General features: G+C 39.6%; 1 protein-coding gene across 2 annotated transcripts in view; it reads left to right on the forward strand.

Annotated features, from left to right (window-relative positions):
* The window catches only part of TGFBR1 (transforming growth factor beta receptor 1), a 71226-nt gene extending 53194 nt beyond the window's left edge, over positions 1-18032 (forward strand). For both annotated transcript variants that reach the window (XM_061132621.1, XM_061132622.1), the window contains exons 7-9: positions 7753-7877; positions 8861-8991; positions 13777-18032. In XM_061132621.1, coding sequence (XP_060988604.1) covers positions 7753-7877; positions 8861-8991; positions 13777-13902 — 382 coding nt within the window. In that variant the 3' untranslated portion in view covers positions 13903-18032. The remainder of the gene's footprint in view (positions 1-7752; positions 7878-8860; positions 8992-13776) is intronic.
* The last annotated feature ends 4462 nt before the right edge of the window (positions 18033-22494 follow it).

Here is a 22494-nt window from a genome sequence, read left to right on the forward strand (position 1 = left end):
TAGTCACGTATGGATGTGAGTGTTGGACTATAAAGAAAGCTGAGTGCTGAAGAATTGATGCTTTTGAACTGTGGTGTTGGAGAAGACTCTTGAGAGTCCCTTGGACTGCAAGGAGATCCAACCGGTCCATCCTAAAGGAAATCAGTCCTGAATGTTCATTGGAAGGACTGATGTTGAAGCTGAAACTCCAATACTTTGGCCACCTGATGGGAAGAACTGACTCACTAGAAAAGACCCTGATGCTGGGAAAGATTGAAGGTGGGAGGAGAGGGGACAACAGATGATGAGATGGCTGGATGGCATCACCGACTCAATGGACATGAGTTTGATTAAGCTCCAGGAGTTGGTGATGACAGGGAAGCCTGGAATGTGCAGTCCATGGGGTCGCAAAGAGTCAGACATGATGAGCAACTGAACTGAAACTCACAGAAGAGAAATGTAAGTAAAATGAAGAAGCAGAGGAACCACTCCCAGTTGAAAGACCAAGAGAATTCCCTTGAAAGAACAATGAAACAGACCTCTTCAGTCTAGTAGGCACTGATTTCAAAAAGAAGACTGAAAATACTGAAAGAATTGAAAAAAGCTATCAACAGAAATACAGAGGACTGTGAAAAAGGAATTAGAAACTATAAACAGGAACCAAGAAAAATTAGAAAACTCACTTGCAAAGACAAAAACTGAAGTAAAGGCAACGAATAGCAGAGTAAATAATTAAGAAGAACAAATATGTGACCTGGAAGATAAAATATGAAAACTGCCCAATTGGGGCAGCAGACAGAAAGCCAAATGAAAAAAAGGGACCTGTGGGCTAAGATAAAGTATGCCAATCTATGCATAATAGGAATTCCAGAAGGAGAAGAAAGAGAAAAAGAGGTTGAAAATGAATTTGAAGAAATTATGACTGAAACCTTCCCATACCTAAAGAACAAAACATATATTCAGGTGCAGGAGGCATTGAGGGTCAAACAAGGTAAGCTCAAGAGGCCTACACCAGGACACATTATATACAGCAGAAGGTAAAGGGAGAATTCTGAAGGAAGTAAGACAAAAAGTCAGTCACAACGGATTCCCCCACAAGATTACTACCTGTTTCCACCACAGAAGTGTCTCAAGCTAGGAGGAAGCGGCAGATACGTTCAAAGTCCTGAGAGAGAAAAGCTGCAACCTCGGGTCCTCTACGCAGCACGGTGACCACGTGGGAAGAGATGAAGAGAAAACCCTGCAACCTCGGGTCCTCTACGCAGCACGGTGACCACATGGGAAGAGATGCAGAATCTCACAGAAAAGCAAAACCTGAAAGTACACAGCAAACACCAGCCCTTCCTGAGGGGACCCTGCAAAGTCTCCCCACAGAAGAGGGGTGAAGCTCCATCGGGGAAAAGGAGGAAAAGTCACAACTGAAAAGCAAATGACTGAAATAAGCCTGCACACAGATTTTACAAAGTTCTGTGAAAGTGATAACCACAATGAACAGCAAAAGAATGAACATGAAGATATAAAAGTGGACATCTAAATCATAAAATATGGGGGAGGAAAGTAAGAAAATGTAGGGTTTTTTTTTTCTTTCATTTCCTAGATATGTTTGAGCCTGTAGCCTATCTATCTAAGGCAAGTAGATACAGGACGGGATTAACGTATTTGAAAAATAGAGTAACCACCAATGAAAAACACAGTAAATTCACAGAAACCAAAAAGAAAATAAGTATAACACAAAGGAAAATCATCAAACCACTAAAGGAAAACAGAGAAATAGAAAGGGACGAAGAAGAAATACAAAATCGATGGGAAAAGAGAGTCAAAATAGAAATAAATATGTATATATCAATAGTTGCTTTAAATGTCAGTGGACTAAATACTCTAGTCAAACACAGAGGGGCAAACACTTGCATAGCAAAGGAAACCATAAACAAAACAAAAAAGACAATCATTGAATGACAGAAAATATTGGCAAATGACCACCAAGGGATTAGTCTCCCAAATTTACAAACAGCTCATGTGGCTCAATATTAAAGAAAAATAACCACCAAATCAAAAAACAGGCAGAAGATCTAAGTAGACATTTCCTCAAAGAAGACATACAGATGGCCAAAAAAGCACTTCTGAAAAGGTGCTAAACATCACTAATTAGAGAAGCCCAAATCAAAACTTTACAAGGATGTATCACCTCAGAGATGTCAGAATGGCCATTATCATCATAAAAAAAAAAAATCTACAAACAATAAATGCTAGAGAGGGTGTGGAGAAGAGGGAATTCTCCTACACTGTTGGTGGAAATGAAAACTGGTACAGCCACTATGAAGAACAGTATGGAGGTTCTTTAAAAAACTAGAAATGAAACTATCATATGATCTAGCAATCCCACTCTTAGGCATATATCTGGGAAAAACTATACTTTGAAAAGACACATGCACCCCAGTGTTCATTGCAACACTATTTACAACAGACGAGACAGTCTGATGTCCAGATGAGTGGATAAAGAAGATATAGTGTGTGTATATACACACACATACACACACACAGCACACACACACAATGAAATATTCCTCGCCCATTAAAAAAGAAAATGTGGTTTGTGGCAATACCGGTGGACCTAGAGATTATCATACTAAGCGAAAGTAAATCAGAGAAAGACAAATAGCGTATCACTTACACGTGCAGTCTTAAAAAATGACACAGATGGACGTATCTATTTATGAAACAGAGGCTTAGAAAACAAACTTAGGGTTACTAAAGGGGCAAGGTGGAAAGGATGATAAAGTATGGGTTTGTGATTAACATACACACAATGGGCTTCCCTGGTAGCTCAGCTGGTAAATAATCTGCCTACAATGCAGGAGACCCTGGTTCAATTCCTGGATCAGGAGCATCCCTGGAGGAGGACAGGCTGCCCACTCCAGCATTCCTGGGCTTCCCTGGTGGCTCAGATGGTAAATCTGCCGGCAGTGCAGCAGACCTGGGTTTGATCCCTGGGGTGGGAAGATCCCCTGGAGGAGAGCACGGCAACCCACTCCAGGATTCTTGCCTGGAGAGTCCCCATGGACAGAGGAGCCTGGTGGGCTGCAGCCCGTAGGTCACAGAGTCAGACACAGCATGGCACACACACACAGTACTATATAAAGAACAGATACTCAACGAGAACCTGCCATATAGTATAGGGGACTAACTCAACTCAGCACTCTGTGATAACCTATGTGGGAAAGCAATAGATACGTGTGCGTGAGTAAATGAATCACTTTGCTCTACACCTGAAACACAGAAATCGGCTATCCCCAAATATAAAATTAAAGACGAGAATAAAGATAAACTCTCAAAGAGAGCAGATCTCTCAATATTCTGTGGTAAACCTAATGGAAAACAATGTATAACTGAATTACTTTGCTGTACAGTAGAAATAGACATTGTATATCAACAATACTTCAAAAAAATTAATTTTTTAAAATAGAAAAATTAAGACCAGGTGGCAGATTTATTGTTTTAATCCAGAGCCCACAACATGCTGCCTGTAAGGCCCACTTTAGGGCAGAGGGACACACATAGATCAAAAGTGATGAGATGGAAAAATATTTCTTGTAAACAGAAATGAGAAGAAAGTGGGGAATCACTCATGTCAGACAACACAGACTTGCAAACAAATACCATAAAGAAAGATAGATAAGGACACTATTGAAAAAAGGATCAATTTAGGAAGAGGATCTTATACTCATCAGCATATACACACCTAATGTAGGAGTATCTAAATACATAAAACAAATACCAACAAACATAAAGGGAGAGATTGATGGGAAAACAAGAAGAGTAGGAGATTTGATTGAACACCCCACTCACATCAATGGATAAATCTTCTAGACAGAAAATCAGTAAAGCAAGAGAGATCCTAAACAACACAACAGAATTATGGTAAATTGATATTTTCTGGACATTAAAAAACAAAACACATCCTTTTCAGCTGCACCTGGAATATTCTCTAGGATTGATCACCTTCTCCGGCATAAAACAAGCCTCAACAAATTTAAGAGTGTAGAAGTTATCTCACATTTTTCCTGACCACAACAGCATTAAACTAGAAATCAACCACAGAAAAAGAAATGAGGGGAGAAAATAAGTTACACAGAGACTCAACAACATACTACCAATACTAAAAAAACCAATGGGTCAATGATGAACTCAAAGAGGAAATTTAAAAATACCTTGAGACAAATGACAGTAAAAACAACCATACAAAACCTATGGAATGGGACTTCTCTGGTGATTCAGTGGCTGAGACTCCAAACACCCAATGCAGGAAGCCCAGGTTCCATCTGTGAACTAGACCCTGTGTGCAGCAGCTGAGACCTGGCGCAGGCATTTTCACAAAGGAAACCTATGGGAGGCAGCAAAAGCAGTTCTGAGAGGGGAGTTCACAGCGCTGCAGGCCTTGCTCAAAAAAACATGAAATATATCAAATAAACAACCTAGCCTACCACTTAAAAGAATTAGAGGAGAACAAACAAAACCTAAAGTCAACAGAAGGAAGGAAAAAAAGATCAGAGAGGAAATAGATAAAAGAGAGATTTTTTGGGGGAAAAAAAAAATACAACCAAGACCTGGTTCTTTGAAAGGGTAAACAAAATGGACAACTCTTTGGCCAGGCTCACCAAGAAGAAATGAGAGAGAACCCAAATAAATGAAAAAGAAGACATGACAACTGATACTGCAGAAATACAAAAAACCATAAAGGAATACTATGAACAATTATATGACATCAAATTTGACAATGTAGACGGGGACAACAGAGGATGAGATGGTTGGATGGCATCACCGACTCAATGGACGTGAGTTTGAGTAAACTCTGGGAGTTGGGTGACAGACATGGAGGCTTGGCATGCTGCAGTCCATGGGGTCACAAAGAGTCAGACACAACTGAGTGACTGAACTGAACTGAAGAAACATACAAGTTTCTAGAAACATACAGTCCACCAAAAAAATTAAGGAAAAACACATGATTTGACCAGACTGATTACTAGAGGTGAAATACAATCTGTAATTTTAAAACCTCCAATAAACTAAAGTCCAGGACCAGATGGCTCCATGGGTAAGTTCCACGAGACGCACAAAATAATTTATATCAATGCTTCAAAAAAACTGAAGAGGTGGGAATTATAGAATGCCCACTGCCAAAGGCATTCTATAAAGCCACCATCACTCTGAAATCAAAACTAGACAAAGAACCACCAAAAAAGATACATACAGATCAATATATCTGATGAATGTAGATGCAAAAATTCTTAACAAAATAGCAAACTGAATCCAACAGCACACACAAAAAAGTCACACACCACAACCAAGTGGGACTCGTTGCAAGTTCACAAGGATGATTCCACATAAATCAATGTGATACACCTCATAAACAAAAGATAAAAACCACACGATCATTGCAATTGATGCGGAAAAAGCACTTGACAAAATTCAACATCCCTTCATTGCAAAAACTCTTTACCAAAAAAGTGGGTATTGAGGGAACATAATAAAAGCTGTTTATGACAAACCCACAGCCAGTATAATACTCAAAGGTGAAAAGCTGAAAGCCCTATTGCTAAAATCTAAAACAAGACAAGGATGCCCATTCTCACCTCTTCTAGTAAACACTGTAGTATTGGAAGTTGTGGCCACAGCAGTCAGGTCAGAAAAAGATATAAAAGGTATCCAAATTGGAAGGGAAAATTTAAACTGTCTTTATATGCAGATGACATGATTCTATATATATGTATATATACAGAAAACCCTAAAGACTTAACACAAAAATTACTAGAAGTGATAAATTAATTCAGCAAGGTAGCAGGATACAAAGGAAACAAGATGATTCAAAGAAATGGAATGTTATCCCATGTCTTGGATTGGAAGAATTAATATTGTTAAAATGGCTATACTGCCCAAAGCAATCTACAGATTTAATGTGATCCCTATCAAATTACCCATGACATTTGTCACAGAACTAGAACAAATAACCCTGAAGTTTATATGGAATCATAAAAGACCCAGAATTGCCAAAGCCATCCTGAAGAAAAAGAACAAAACATGAACCATAATCCTCCCAGACTTCAAACAATACTACAAAGATACAGTAATCGAAATAGCATGGTACTGGCTCAGAAACATTCATACGAATCAATGAAACAGAATAGAGAGCCCAGAGATAAACCCATACCCTTAAGGCCTCTTCAACAAAGGAGGGAAGAATATACAATGGGAAAAAGACAGCCTGTTCAGCAAGTGGTGTTAGCAAAGTTGGACAGCCACATGGAAATCGATGAGGTTAGAACATACCCTCTCACCACACATAAAGATAAACTCAAAATGGCCTAAAGACTTTATGACATCAAAAACTCCTTGCAGAGAGCATAGGCAAAACGTTCTGACATAAATCATACCAGTGTTTTCTTAAGTCAGTCTCCCAAGGCAGGAGAAGTAAAGAAACAAATGGGACCTAGTCAAACTTACAAGCTTTCAGCACAGCAAAGGAAACCATTAAAAAAAGGAAAAGACAACCTACAGAATCGGAAAAAATATTTGCAAATGATGCAGCTGGTAAGGGCTTAATTTCCAAAATATGTAAACAGCTCATAGAACTCAACAACCACAACAGAAAAACAAGCAACTTAATAAAAAAATGGACACGAGACCTAAATGGGCATTTCTCCAAAGAAGAAATACAAATGGCCAATAGGCACATGCAAAGATGCTCAATATCACTAATTATTAGAGAAATGCAAATAAGAACTGTAGTGAGTGGCCGGTCGGAATGGCCATCATTAAAAACTACAAATAACAGATGCTGGAGAGGACGTGGAGAAAAGGGAGCTCTCTCTCACTGTTGGTGTGAATGGAAGTTGGTACAACCACTATAGGAAACCATATGGAAAAAGCAAAAGACAGAAGAACTACCATGTGGTCCAGCAGTCCCACTTCTGGCTGTGTATCCAGAAAAAACTCTAATCCACAAAGATACACGTACCCCCTATGTTCACAGCAGCATTATTTCACAGTAAACAAGACACGGACACATCCTAAATGTCCAGTGACAGACGAGCTGGTAAATGTGGTGGATACGCCCAGTGAATACTCCTCAACCATAGAAAGAATGAAACAGTGCCGTTTGCTGCAACATGGACGCAACTAGAGATTGTCATGGTAAGTGAAAGCAGTCAGAAAGAGACAAGTTTTGTCATATTTGTGTGGAATCTAAAATAGGACACAAGTGATCCTATCTGCAAAATAGACTGAGGGACATAAAGAACAGACTTGTGGTTGCTGGAGGGGGCGGGGTGTTGGGAGTGGGAAGCTGGAGTCAGCAGATGCAAAAGCCGTCACATGGAGGACGGGTCAGCCGCATCCTGCGTGCATCACAGACGATGTAAACAGCAACGGAAAAGACTGTGTTAAAAAGAATGTATGTACAACTGAATCACTTGGCGCTGTGTGTGTGTGTATATAAATATATATAACTGAATCACTTTGCTGTGTGTGTGTGTATATGTATTAACTAAATCACTTTGCTGTATAGCAGAAATTAACAATATTATTAGCCAACTATACTTCAATAAATTTCTTTTTAATTTAAAAAGCAGCAGAACCACAGTGAAAGGAGGAAAGGTCACAGTTAATATTGCTCCCCACCTCCCCAGCCTCTCTGCCCAGGAGTAAAAGAAAGATGATGGAACAGTTTAAAAAGCAATGTTACTACTGCATAAAATGAAGTGCTGACTTCTTTTTTAGGTACATGGCCCCTGAAGTTCTAGATGATTCCATAAATATGAAACACTTTGAATCCTTCAAACGTGCTGACATCTATGCGATGGGACTAGTATTCTGGGAAGTAGCTCGACGGTGTTCCATCGGTGGTAAATTTCTTTCCCTTCCCCCAATATTTTGTCACAAACAAAACTTGATTAAGAATTGTCTTTCTTATTGAATGAAATTGTTTACCCAGTGACCAGTGAGAGTGCCAGAGAGATGACACCACATGCTTTATCCTTGTGCATGGCTCTATCCTGATAGCAGCTTTATTCCAGGTGGTCTTTTTCTAGTTCCACTTGGAATTTTGGGATGTAACAGAAACCAGCCCCTTGTTATCTTGCAGTATAGATATTTAGAATGAATGACTGCTTGTGAGGCCACCCAGGAAGCTATTTCTAGCATGTACCGGAGTCAAACTGATTTTTTTACCCTCGAGATTGTCATGATTTTCTCCATCTGATAGTGGAAATTACATATGCAAAATGCAAATACACTATCACTGCATTACTTTTTACAGTACGTTTGTGCTAGATTGAGCACTTTGAATGTTTACTTGAGAAACAGTCTTCTGAGAACCCAGGCTCACCTGAGACTAAGGCCTCAGGTTTTTGAGGCAGTGAGGGGTGGAGTAGCAAATAGGACACGTTCTTAACAGACACAAGTGGAGGAAGGGACTTGCACTCGGGCCTGCCATGCAGGACTCACACCTTAGTGAGAGTGTGCATCCCTTCACCAGCTGAGGCTATGCACTTGCAGAATAAAGGCTTTCATTTCAATAAAGACATCTAGGAGAAAATGTCAGTCTGGTCATCACAACTCAGTTAGCCATTATTAACACAGCCTTTGCTGACTGTATTGCAAAATTTAGTTTCACAGTGTGGGCTCGGTACTGACTGAAGGAGGTGGGCTGTAGATGCAGACATGGATGAGAGAGCACAGGCTGTCCACTCGCCCGTTTCAGTAATGGGACACTGTGACAGAATCTCCAGCTGTTCCTTTCCTGTCTGGGCAAAGATTGTTCTGATATTATCTGAGTAAATCTTTCAAAATAGTTTTTTTTTTTTTTTTTAATTCTTTACCAATGTAGGAATTCATGAAGATTACCAGCTGCCTTATTATGATCTTGTACCTTCTGATCCATCAGTTGAAGAAATGAGAAAAGTTGTTTGTGAACAGAAGTTAAGGCCAAATATTCCAAACAGATGGCAGAGCTGTGAAGTGAGTATTTATTTTGGGTACTACACAGTTTTCTAAACTGCTTCTGGTTAGTATGTGGAAATTTGCTACTTTTCTTTAAGGAAAACAGAAGTAAGAATTCCCATTCCTTTATTTTTCATAGCTAATTAAATCAATGAGTAAAAACAGAGTAATTTGTTTTTTATGTTCAAGTACATTGCAAAGGCCATAGAACCTTTTTAGTGGCCATCAGTTTACGAGAATAGTGTTTGGATCTGCCAGTGAAAGAAAGCTCCTGCATTTTAAAGCTTCCTGGCTTTCCCTGGTGGCTCAGTGGTAAAGAATCCGCCTGTCATTGCCGTTAACACGGGTTCAATTCCTGATCTGGGAAGACGCCCAGAGGCCACAGAGCAACTAAACCCATGCACCACAGCTTTCTGAGTTCTAGAGCCCGGGGGCTGAAACTGACTGAAGCCCACGCGCCCTGAAAGCCTGTGCCTGCAACAAGGAGCCACCACAGTGAGAAGTCCAAGCGCCACAGCCAGAGAGCAGCCCTTGCTCGCCACAACCAGAGAAAAGCCAAGCGTAGCAGTGAAGACCTGCACAGACAAAACATACACCAGGGCAGCCCAGGACAGCGGGCTGCGTGCTGGCTGGAATCAGGAGGCCTGTATTCTAGATCAGCCTGGCTGCCATACATTTCAGAGTCTGGCTTCAGGCACTTCAGTTCTTAGGACCTTGATATGCATTTCTGTAAAATAAGGGATTTGGATGATTGTGAAGACAGTTCAGATGATCTTAAATTTTATTCATTTCACTGTTTATTTGACTATTCATCAGGAATTTGTGGACACTGCTTTTTAGCAGTATCTGAGCTTTTCAACCTCAGCTCTTACAAAAAGTTTTAGAAATATTTTTGTAGTTGTACTTTCAAAGAATTTATAAGAAAATGTTTAATTTACCCCCAATTGCTAACTTTTACTAACAGAAGTAGAAGATATTAAGAATACACAGAAAAACTGTACAGAAAATGTCTTAATGACCCAGATAACCAGGATGGTGTGATCACTCACCTAGAGCCAGACATCCTGGTGTGTGAAGTCAAGCAGACCTTAGGAAGCATTACTACAAACAAAGCTAGTGGAGGTGATGGAATTCCAGCTATTTCAAATCCTAAAAGATGATGTTGTTAAAGTGCTGCACTCAAAATGCCAGCAAATTTAGAAAACTCAGCAGTGGCTACAGGACTGGAAAGGTCAGTTTTCATTTCAGTCCCAAAGAAGGGCAATGCCAAAGAATGTTCAAACTGCCACACAATTGCACTCTTTTCACATACTAGTAAGGTAATGCTCAAAATCCTTCAAGCTAGGCTTCAACAGTACGTGAAACAAGAACTTCCAGATGTACAAGTTGGATATAGAAAAGGCAGAGGAACCAGAGATCAAACTGCCAACATCTGTTGGATCATAGAAAAAGCAAGGGAATTCCAAAAACCTTCTGCTTCATTGACTGCACTAAAGCCTTTGACTGTGTGGATCACAACAAACTGTGGAAAATTCTGAAAGAGATGGGAATACCAGACCACCTTACCTGCCTCCTGAGAAACCTGTATGCAGTCAAGAAACAACACTTAGAACCAGACATGGAAATAGCAAAGTGGTTTAAAATTGGGAAAGGAGTATTGTCAAGACTATATTGTCACCCTGCTTATTTAGCTTATATGCAGAGTACATCATGCGAAATGCTGGGCTGGATGAACCCCAAGCTGGAATCAAGATTGCCAGGAGAAATATCAGTAACCTCAGATATGCAGATAACATCACCCTAATGACACAAAGTGAAGAAGAGCTAAAGAGCCTCTTGATGAAGGTGAAAGAGGAGACTGAAAAAGCTGGGTTAAAACTCAACATACAGAAAACTAAGACCATGGCATCCAGTCCCATCACTTCATGGCAAATGGGGAAAGAATGGAACAGTGAAAGACTATTTTCTTGGGCTCAAAAATCACTGTGAACGGTGACTACAGTCATGAAATTAAAAAAGATGCTTGCTCCTTGGAAGAAAAGCTGTGACAAACCTAGACAACATATTAAAAACAGAGATATCACTTTGCCAACAGAGGTCTTCTGTATAGTCAAAACTATGGTTTTTCCAGTGGTCATGTATGGATGTGAGAGTTGGACTATAAAGAAAGCTGAGCACTGAAGAATTGATGGTTTTGAACTGTGGTGTTGAAGAAGACTCTTGGGAGTCCCTTGGACAATAAGGAGATCAAACCAAGTCAGTCCTAAAGGAAATCAACCCTGAATTTTCATTGGAAGGACTGGTGCTGAAGCTGAAGCTCCAATACTTTGGCCACCTGATGTGAAGAGCTGACTCAATGAAAAAGATTGAGGGCAGGAGAAGCAGGTGACAGAGGATAAAATGGTTGGATGGCATCATCGATTCAATGGACATGAATTTGAGCAAACTCTGGGAGATAGTGAAGGACAGGGAAGCTTGGTGCGCTGCAGTCCATGGAGTCAGAGTCGGACACGACTGGGTGAACCACCACCACTATTATGATACTATTATAATATTGGCAAAGCATTTCCCTTTAGAGTTGATGTTTTGTAGTGTAGGAAGAATAAAAAGCTGTTCACTTAAGTAGTTTATTTTACATCCTAAATTAATGTAGACTTCAGTCTACATACCTGTGAGGTCAAGAGAATTCCCTGGCTACCTCCAATGAAATCAAGTATTCAGGCCCAGACAAAATATATTCTGTGCTCACGGAACCTGCATGTTTAACAAATGAAATTGGGCTAGATTTTGTCTTTGAAAAATTTCATCTTGATACTACAAACTGGAATTATTCATGCAGTCATTCAATAAGCAAATTAGAGCAAATTACTATTAAACAGATGGCTAATTAAGCATGAAGGAAAGTTAGTAGTTAACATTAAAAACATGCATGCAAGTTGCAATTACTGTCTCAGCATGTTGAATTAATGCCATCACTGTCATTTTAGGTTTTTTCTCTATTTGGCTAGTTTTGTATCACTAACTTAATCTTTCACTTTCCTTGGGTTTTACAAGTCTCCCCTCAGTAGCTGAAACACATCGAGGATTTGAAACTGATAGGATACCTACGGAAGTGTTTTTCAGAGCCCTCTGACCTTTTCTGGTCTGAAAAGCTGGCTCTAGGCCAGCTTTCATCTTGGCTATCCCTCACCTTTCACCTGTGATCTCTCTTGCCTCTCTTGTGGTGACTGCCTTTCTGAATCCCATGTCTTCAAGTTTCTTTTGCTCATCATCCCCCTCTTCCAGCTCTTTGCTCAGATGTTACCTTGCCAGTGAGACGTTACCTGTCAACCTATTTAAAATAGCACTTTTTTCCCCAGCATACTTTATCTCCTTCCCTAACTGATGTCTCTCCTCAGCGCTTGCCGCTGACAGCCCATGTGTTTTGCTTAGTTGTTAACTGTACGCTTTAGCCCTCTGTAACGTGAGCTTGTGAGAGGGGAGCTGTTCTCTGTGAGATCCCTGCTGTGTCTGTTGGTTCCCTACTGGACGCGTGGAGGACGGTATCTGGCTTGTGGCACTCGGTTTGCCGGATGATTTTATGCATGTCCTGAACCCTTGGTCGTTTTTACCTGAAAACAAATGTTCATTTCTAGGAAATTTTCCTCAAGTATTTCCTTGATGTGTTCCCTTCCATTTTCTTCTGTTCTTTTTCTTCAGCTCTGGCTATGAATGTGGACATCCTGAACAGGCATTCTGATTTTCTTGTGTTTTCTTTCTTATTACCCATCTCTTTGTTCTCTTTTCTCTACTTTCTGGGAAAGGAATCCACTGTTATCTTTTGGTTTTATTATTATTATTCAGGTTTATCTTGTAGTTCTATAAAACTTTACCCAAACCAAACAAAACCCAAAAAAGTATTGGTAAGTCCAGTATCAGTATTTTCTTTTATCTCTTTGAAGATATTAATGATGGCCTGTTGATGCTGTCTTCTGTACACCTTGTGTTTTTTCTGTTTGTATCAGTCTCTGCGTTTCACGTCCCTTTCCTGAAATGCTTGGTCAGGCTCAGGCTCTACGTATAAAAGCAGCGCTGAGAGCTGATGGGGGCTTTGTGCACGAGAATGCAGCTCGTCCTCACTGCAGGCTGAGCGTGAAGGAACTGGGCTGCTGCTTTGGGAAACCACTGACGTCACTCTAGGCTTTTCTTCTTGGGCTGAAGACTCTTCTGGTCTCTTACCTGGAGGAGTGTGTAAAGTCACTGGCCATGTTCTGGGGAGGAAGTTTGTCGTCTTGGCTTTCAGCGTGTTGTCCATGTGGAATTTTGCCCTCATTTCCCCAAGACGGCAGTCTGTTCTGCGCTCAGATTGAAGCCTCTCGTCTTCTGTGGGGATGGGGTGGGGGGTCTCCAGCTGTGTGAAGTCGGGGCAGGGCAGGGCAGGTATCTAGCCTTCCAGCTTCTTTGGCTGATTCTATTTTTGCCCTGAACGTCACCTCGGGGATACAGGATGTAAGTTAATTCCTCGGTTTTGGGGGCTGTTTCATGTGAGGCAGCTTCCCTCTTTGCCTTGCACAGCTCTGTTTGAGGATTCAGCTTTCTCAGGCTGCAAAGTAAATCCTCCCTTGTCCATCTGCTTTCCAGCTGCTGGCACCAGTATTCTGCTGAGGGGAATTTAGGTCATCTTTACTCATTTGCTATTACAAATAATGCTGAAACAGAATTCCTTGTATGGCGTTTAAAAAGAAAATTTACAGGTAAAGATTATTATCCAGGTTGTTGAAAAGTGGTGCATGCGTTAATGATCTTTCTCTTCTTTTCCTGTAGGCCTTGCGAGTAATGGCTAAAATTATGAGAGAATGTTGGTATGCCAATGGCGCAGCTAGGCTTACAGCCCTGCGGATTAAGAAAACATTGTCACAACTCAGTCAGCAGGAAGGCATCAAAATGTAAATTCTGTGGCTCTGCCTGAACTCTGCTTCTTCTTCACATCTGCTCCTGGGTTTTAATTTGGGAGGTCAGTTGTTCTACCTCACTGAGAGGGAAGAGAAGGATGTGGCTTCCTTCCACGGCGATGTAGAAAGGTGAACTAAGACATCCCGGGATTTCTTCAGACCCAGGAAACCGCCACGTGGGGTCCTTTCTGTGTGCTATGAACGCTTTCCCAGGACAGTTACAAAACGTTGTGTAGGCTACCTTTATTTTTTATTAACACAAACCTTGTTTTTTAAATGATTGCTGGTCTTAACTTTAGGTAACTGCTGTGCTGAAGATCATCTTTAATGGTAAAGGAGCTGGATGGCTGAGTTATATGAAACATTTCTTATTTTTAAAGAAAGTGATTTCTCCTGGTTAGTACATTCTCAGAGGATTCTGAACCACTAAAGAGTTTCTTTGATTTAGACTTTGAATGTACTGTTCTATAATTTTCAGGATCTTAAAACTAACACTTATAAACTCTTGAGTCTAAAAATGACCTCATATAGTAGTGAGGAACATAATTTATGCAATTGTATTTTGTATATTATTGTTCTTTCACATATTCAGAACATTACATGCCTTCAAAATGGGATTGTACTATACCAGTAAGTGCCACTTCTGTGTCTTTCTAATGGAAATGAGTAGAATTGCTTAAAGTCTGTGTGGTAAACCTGTCATGTTTTAGTCAAAAGTTTATTTACCTGGATAACCCAGACTTACTCTGTTTTGTTTTCTGGAAGAGTTTTTCTGGTATGTTATTTGGTATTCCATTTTGAAAATGCCTTTCTCCTACCAAAATGTGCTTAAACCACTAAAGAAATGAAATGGCATTAATTGGTAAGTTGTTATCATGGTCATAAGTATTCTCATCAAGTTTTTGCATTTTAATTGTATTGTCTAAGTACACTTTTAAAAAATCAAGTGGCACTCTTGATGCTTATAGTACTTTAATAACTTAAAATCTGTAGCATACAGACAAATTTTTCTAAAAGGGAAAATTTGTCTAGCTGCTTGTGAAAAGTTGTGTGGCATTCTGTAAGCCATTTTTTTCTTTATCCGATCAAAGACAGTGTTATTTTTTTTAAGAAATGAATTACATTTAAAGTTAGAATATGGTTAATGTTAAATAGGCTTCTTTCTAGGAAGGTAAAGGCAGTTGATAATTTGGATAGTAGCAGGTATGTGAGAGTCACGTTGTGTAGGAGTCACTGGTCTGTGGACTTTCTGTCTTTGTAGCTAAGGTCAGAGTCAGTGTGGTTTTGAGGTCGCACTACACTTTGAGGAAGGCAGCTTTTAATTCAGTCTTTCCTTCTTTGTGCAGATATTGCAACTGCCTAATTTATATGGCTATGGAGTGAATTTGGTGCACCCTCAATATTTGGGAAAGTGATAGCTAAGGAATATTCCAAGGATAGATTCTCCATTTACAGATGTTTATGGTGAAATTAAATGTTTAAAGCAAATCTGTCATGGCCTTCTCACATTAAGTTGAAATTAGCTTATAATAACTGGTTTTACTTCCAGTGCTAAAAGTCTTTGCAGGATTTCTACAATTGTTCAAAGTCCTCTTTATCACTGTGATCTTAATCTGAGGGAGGAAAGTCTATCGTAGCTGTGAGGCAAGGCCGTACCTACAGAGCTCTCAGTTTCCTGATGAAAGGGTCAGAGTAACCTTGACAGCAGTTTGGTCAGTAAGAGGCAGTGGCCATTTTGCTGGCTGAGCTGCATTCTGGTAACGTCTTATTTCTTATACATAGAAAAAATCTGAAAGACTGTTTGGTCTTAAAGCCAAAGTAACTTTAGAATGAATGACATACTTCATAGGAATTTAGTGTCAATTTCATGTGTTTAAAAACAACATGGGGAAAATATTGTTTAGAGGTTAATATTTTGAGTCCAAATTTGAGTTTTTTCTGTAGTTACCATGATTTCATCAAAGCAAATGAGTGAGTTTGAGAGGTTTGTTTTTATAATTGTGTTATGTTTCCTGTTTAATAATCTCTAGCTCTATGATCAGGTACTTTTACTTTATTTTGGTTTTTTTTGGCCATTTACAAGCCTACCAGATCTGCTTTATGAAATCCAGGGGACCAATGCATGTATCAGTAAAACTATTTTTATATAATTTTAAGAACATACCAAAAGTTCTTGTCTGATTTAAAGTTGTGATACATGATTTCTCAGTTTCATATAAGGTAAAACCAACTTTTGCTGAAGATATTCTTTATTAAGTCAAAAAATGAGTTACAATTTTACTGTTCAGCCTAAATGGATAAAATCTACTTTTGATGAATCAGGGAACTTTTTAAAAGTTGGAATTTAGTTCTAAATTGGGTTTACATGTTACTCTAGCTGATTCCTTTTTTTTTTTTTTTTCCGACTAACGAAGGTTTGACAAACCCCAATTGGCTAGTATTGAAAATGAAAGTAACTGAAAATATTTATGGATCATGATTGCTATGGCTATTCCTGCAGAAAAATTTGACTGGAGAAATATACTTAAAAACACAAGCCTTTGTGTTTATACTATCTTTCTTCAGATGCTCACTTTCCAAGGTTCTACTTTGCTAAAGTAACCTTCAGGCAGACTGTCCACGTCAACTGCCAGTGCCCCCAGAGGAACGGGGACGAGGGGCGCGCACGGCTTCCTGGGGTGCAGACATCCCTGGTCGTCTCCTCACACCCTTGGCTCTCTGTCGCCCAGGCTGCCTTCCCGCTGGTCCTGCCTCTGAGTGGGCTGGCAGCAGAGGGCAGCTCTGGCAGTGGGGCTGTGCCCGAAGCAGTGGCCAGCGTGTCTTCCACAGGACAGGGTAAGGTCCAAAGAGCTGAGCCTGTAGTTACGCTGCAATGACGGTGCTCAGGAAGTGCCTTGAGTCAGGACACAGTGCCACGGTCATCGAGAACTCCAAGTTTCCATTCTTAAAAAATGTCAGTGGTCACTTGGCCATTTTGCTGCTCATGCCTGAGTTAACCTTTTTTCCCCCCTCTACCTTAAAGAACTGTCACATACAGAACATTTTGTAAAACAAGATGATAAGTGCTAATTAAAACTCAAAACAACATGAGGATCCCGTTAGACATGTCATATCAAGAGTTTATTTTTCCCCCTCCACTGAAAGAGTGATTGTTAATTTTCTTGACCATGGCAGTGTTCTGGCTCCAGATGGTGAGAGTCCAAATAATGGTTCTGTCACAGCTTGGCAGAAAAATGCCAGTTCAGATGTTTTTGAGAGTGTAAAAAATAGCTCATGACGTGTCCTGCAGCATCTTGTGTCTGTTTTGGAATGCTGTGATTCCCATGGGCCCTCTCCAGAAATGCTGGACTTCTAGGACATTCTGAGGATTGTCAGTACATTTAAACCTTTAGCCCTATTATGCAGTCTTATTTGTAACTGTAAACTTAAAAAAAAAAAAAAAGTGGTTAACAACATTCAACCAGTTTCTTAAAGCTTAAAAAGAACTTCAGTGAATGTTTTTATTTTTAAACAAGATTTGTGAATTGAGTATCATGAACTGTGTTTTGATATCCCTTTTTCACATTGTGCCAATGGAATGGGGTGTTTGATATTTCTTTACATGTCAAGGAGATGCTTCAAAATGTCAATTGCTTTAAACTTAAATTACCTCTCAAGAGACCAAGGTACATTTACCTCATTGTATATATGATGTTTAATATTTGTCAGAGCATTCTCCGGGTTTGCAGTTTTATTTCTATAAAGTATGAGTATTATGTTGCTAAATTACTCAAATGGTACTGTATTGTTTATATTTGTACCCCAATAACATCTATACTTTATTTTCTGTATTTTATTGTATTTGTGCAAAATTCTTTTGGCTTTATCACTGTAATCTCTGCCCCTTTAAGATGTGTACAAAAAATGTCCATATAAATTTTCACTTACATTGAATGATTTTGAGAAACCTGTAAAGTGGTGAGGAAAATGAAAACTGCAGTTCCCCATAAGTTTTTATAAATTGTATACTGTATTTGTAGTAATATTCTGAACGAACTGTAAATAGGTAGAAGAATAATGCTTATGTCAAGTCCTAACACTACAGTAGAAAAAATGGAAGCAATGCAAATAAATTACTTTTTTTCCCAAGTGCTAGTGGCATAATTTAAAGTGTGTATATTGGGGAGAGTCCTGCTATTATGAAATGTAACTGACATAAATACAGACTAGAATCTTTGGATGACTACTCGGTACAAGTTGCAGTACTGGAACATGTTTGAGACTTGCCCACCTGTCCAAAGGTGCATCTTTACGTGTAGAAGCTTCTTTCCACATGCTTGTGGGTGGTGGTTCTGCTGGTGGACACGAAGTGACACATCTGCACGTGAACTCTGCTTTGTCTCTGGTTCAGCAATCTGCTAAATTTGTGTTAAAGTTTTTCAGTGATTTCCAAAGAAAATTTAAAGTATTTTCATCTTCTTTCCAAATTTTTCCTTCTTTTCCTAAATTAAGGATTGTGAGAAATAATTTGTAGAAATAAGTTTTGTTTTTGAGTTTTTTTGAACAGTTAGTCTCCTGAGAGTGAGAACTTGACTGGTAAGAGAACTGAGGAAGTAGTGATAGAAAGAGGAGATGTCATCCCCAAGCCCGCAACATACTCTAGGTGAGGTTTTGCAGATTGGATTGTTCTTGCATTAAAGACTAGTCACCTCAATTCAGAGACCAGATTTAGCGATTTTTTTCTTCATAATAAAGGCAGAAGTAGAGCTTTTTCTTGTAAATTAGAAGAAAGTGAGATTACTTTTAAAACATCATAGATTCAAAGAAAACAGAAATAGCTTTGTCTTTTCATCACCTCTTCAGCCCTTGGGGTTTTCTAATTTGGAAAAAGTGATATTACATATATGACCTGATGGACAGATCTTGCAACTCTGTGCTTTATTTCATAATTGAGAACTTAGAAAACATTGCAGCTATTCTGAAAAGTGAGGAGAAACATTTGGTGTTACAAAAGCAAGGGCTCAGCCATGTATGACTTTTAAGGGTTGGAAAATATTCAGTCAGATAACATTAAATCATTGTGAAAATGAAGGATTCTTAATGTGAGATGGAAAAAAGAAGAAACTTAGGATGACTGTTTTCTTTCCTAATACAAAAGAACAGAATTATAAGAACAGGATATTGGCAACTTAAGATTTCAAAGAAGAGAAAGGAAACAGACTGTTGAGAATGACAGGATTTGGATGCAACCAACCCAGCTCTCAAAAATAAAGGTGGAAAAAAAAAAATGCAGCACATGTGAAAAAGTGAAATTAGATCATTCCTTAATGCCATACACAAAAATAAGCTCAAAATGGATTAAAGACCTAAATGTTAGACCAAACACTGTAAAACTCAGAGGAAAACATAGGCAGACATAAATCACAGCAATGCCTTCAATCCATCTCCCAGAATAACAGAAATAAAAACAAACAAATGGGACATACTTAAACTCTTACACAGCAAAGGAAACAATAAGCAAAACGAAAAGACGACCCACAGATTGGGAGAAAATATTTGTAAATGATGTTACTGATAAGGGATTGGTCTCCAAAATTTACAAACAGCTTATGACACTTAATAGTATCAAAACAAACAACCCACTCAAAAGGCAGAAGACCTGAGTAGACGTGTCTCTAAAGAGGACATACAGATGGCCAGTAGGCACATAAGAAGATGTTCAACACCATTCCTTATTAGAGAAATGCAAATCAAAGCTACCATGAGAAATCACCTCACACCAGTCAGAATGGCTATCACCAAAAATCCCCAAACAACAAATGCTGGAGAGGGTTAGAGAGAAGACAACCCTCCCGCACTGTTAGTAGGAATGTAAACTGGTACACGAACTATGGAAAACAGTATGGAGGTTCCTTGGAAAACAGAGCTGCCATATGATCCTGCAATCCCACTCCTGGGCACATATCCAGAGGAAAACACGACCCCAAAGATACACACACCGCAGAGTCCACTGCCGCACGGTTTACGGCAGCCAGGACACGGGAACCACCTGAGGGTCTGCTGGACGCTGAGGCGTGGAGCTTACTCCGTGCGCCTGGAGAACCCCGTGGACAGAGGAGTCTGGCAAGCAGTGGTCCACAGGGTCACAAGGAGTCGGACATGACTGAAGTGACAGCGCGCATGCACACAATGTGCATTACAATATTAGCACAAAGGAGTGGGTAGGAAACGGAGCTGCACTGGAACAAACACTCTCTTTCACTGGAATTACACTAGCATTAATCTGAAGATTGTGGTTAACTAAAATACTGTAGTCCCTAGAACAACCACTAAAACACTTAAAATACAGTTTAAGAAATCTAAACGGCACACTAAAAAGTTGTTAACACAGAAGAAGGCAGTAATAGAAAGATGGAAATGCAAAAACATACGAGACATTTGGAAATCATAGTAAAATGGTAGCCACAAATCAAACAATACCAATAATTTCATTAAAAATGATTGGACTAAATACTTGAACCAAAAGACAGAAATTGTTACAATGGATAAAAAAACCAAGACTTAACTATATGGTGTCTACAAGAGAAACTTTGGATTCAAAGACAAATAGTACAAAAGTAACAGCATGAAAAATATACACCATGCCAATAGTAACCATAAGCCAGAGCCAGAATGGATATCTTGATGTCAGACAAAGTGGGATTGGAAATGAAATAGAGGACATTTCAAATGATAAAGGGTCAGTACATCAGGGAGATATGTTACTCTACCAAATGGGTTCACTCGTGCACTCAGTAAAGCTAATCCAGTGACAGCAGGTTCTGGTGAAGAAAAGTCCCGTGTTATTGCAGCACCCACTATAGGGACAGGTAAGAATGGTAGCTCATGCTTGTATGACCCACACTCCCCAGTGGATTTTCAGGAAGACAAAGTGAGGGAGGGGGTCACAGGGTTATTGATCAGCTCATGCACAGTTCTGGTTGGTGAGTGGTGAGCCAACAGGGAGATGTTTGGGGACTCTCAATCATCAACTTTCTGCTTCCAAGCTGTTTGGAGCCTACATGCCTGTGGAGAGCATGTAGTTAACTTTCTCCAACTGGTGGTTGTGAAAGTGAAAGTCACTCAGTCATGTCCAACTCTGCAACCCCTGTGGAATTCTCTAGGCCAGAATACTGGAGTGGGTAGCCTTTCCCTTCTCCAGGGGACCTTCCCAACCCAGGAATCGAACCCAGGTCTCCCACATTGCAGGCAGATTCTTTACCAGCTGAGCCATAAGGGAAGCCCAAGAATACTGGAGTGGGTAGCCTATCCCTTTTCCAGTGGATCTTCCCAACCCAGGAATCAAACCAGGGTCTCCTGCTTTGCAGGCGGATTCTTTACCAACTGAGCTATCAGAAATCCTAGATGTTAATGTACCTAAAAACCTGCACCTAAAATCAAATATGTGGAGAAAAAAGTGACAGAATTGAAAGGAAAAATAGATAATTCACCAATAACATTTGGAGATTAATACTACATTCTCAATAACTGATAGAACTTGAAAAAAAGCAAAAAAGAAAATGTCATCACCCAACCTGCCCTGACATTTGTAGATCAACCACATTAATCAACTAGCATTAATCTGAAGATTGTGGTTAACTAAAATACTGTAGTCCCTAGAACAACCACTAAAACACTTAAAATACAGTTTAAGAAATCTAAACGGCAAAACATACATTCTTTTCAACTCCACATGGAACATTTTCCAGGGAAAGACCACATGCTGTGCTATAAAACAATTTGAAAGGACTGAAGTCATACAAAGTATCAATATATTTTCCAACCATTTGAAATTAAGTTAGGAGTTACCAACAGATATTTGGAAATTTAATGCATTTCTAAACACTTGAAGAAAGCAAGGAAAGTTAGAGAATTTAAATGAAGTAAAACAGCATATGGAAACTTACAATATGCAGCTAAAGCAGTACTGAGAGGGAAATTTAGTTTTAAATACCTACACTTGAAAAGATATTTAAATTCCATGAGGACAGATGCAAAAGTCCTTCATACTATTAGCAAACTGAATCCAGCAACAAATAAAAAGGCTTACACGCCAGGACTAAATCGGATATCCTGGGGCTGCAAGCTTGACTTCACATCCCAGAAGCTGTGCTGCTGTCCTGTTAAGTCGCTGAGTAGTGTCCGACTCTTTGCGACCCCATGGAATGTACCCCGCCAGGTTCCTCTGTCCATGGGATTTCCCACGCAAGAATGCTGGAGTGGGTTACCATTTCCTTCTCCAGGGGATCTTCCCGACCCAGGGACTGAACCCACGTCTCCTGGCCTTCTGCACTGGCAGGCAATGGATTCTCTACCACTGAGCCATCTGGGAAGCCCCAGAATGTCGTCTACCGTATTAATAAAATGACAAAACCCATGTATTCAGCTAAACAGAGACAAGTAAAGGCATTTGACAGAATTCAGCACTCGTTTGTGATAAAAACCCAAACTAGGAATATAAGGCATGTTCCTCAACCCAAGTGAAGAATATTTTCAACCTATGAAAATCCTACAGCTAATAAACTTAAGGGTGAAAGAGAGTATTTCTCCTAAAATCAGGAGCAATCAAGAA

The sequence above is a fragment of the Dama dama genome, chromosome 29 (genome assembly GCF_033118175.1).
Source record: "Dama dama isolate Ldn47 chromosome 29, ASM3311817v1, whole genome shotgun sequence".
Classification (NCBI taxonomy): domain Eukaryota; kingdom Metazoa; phylum Chordata; class Mammalia; order Artiodactyla; family Cervidae; genus Dama; species Dama dama.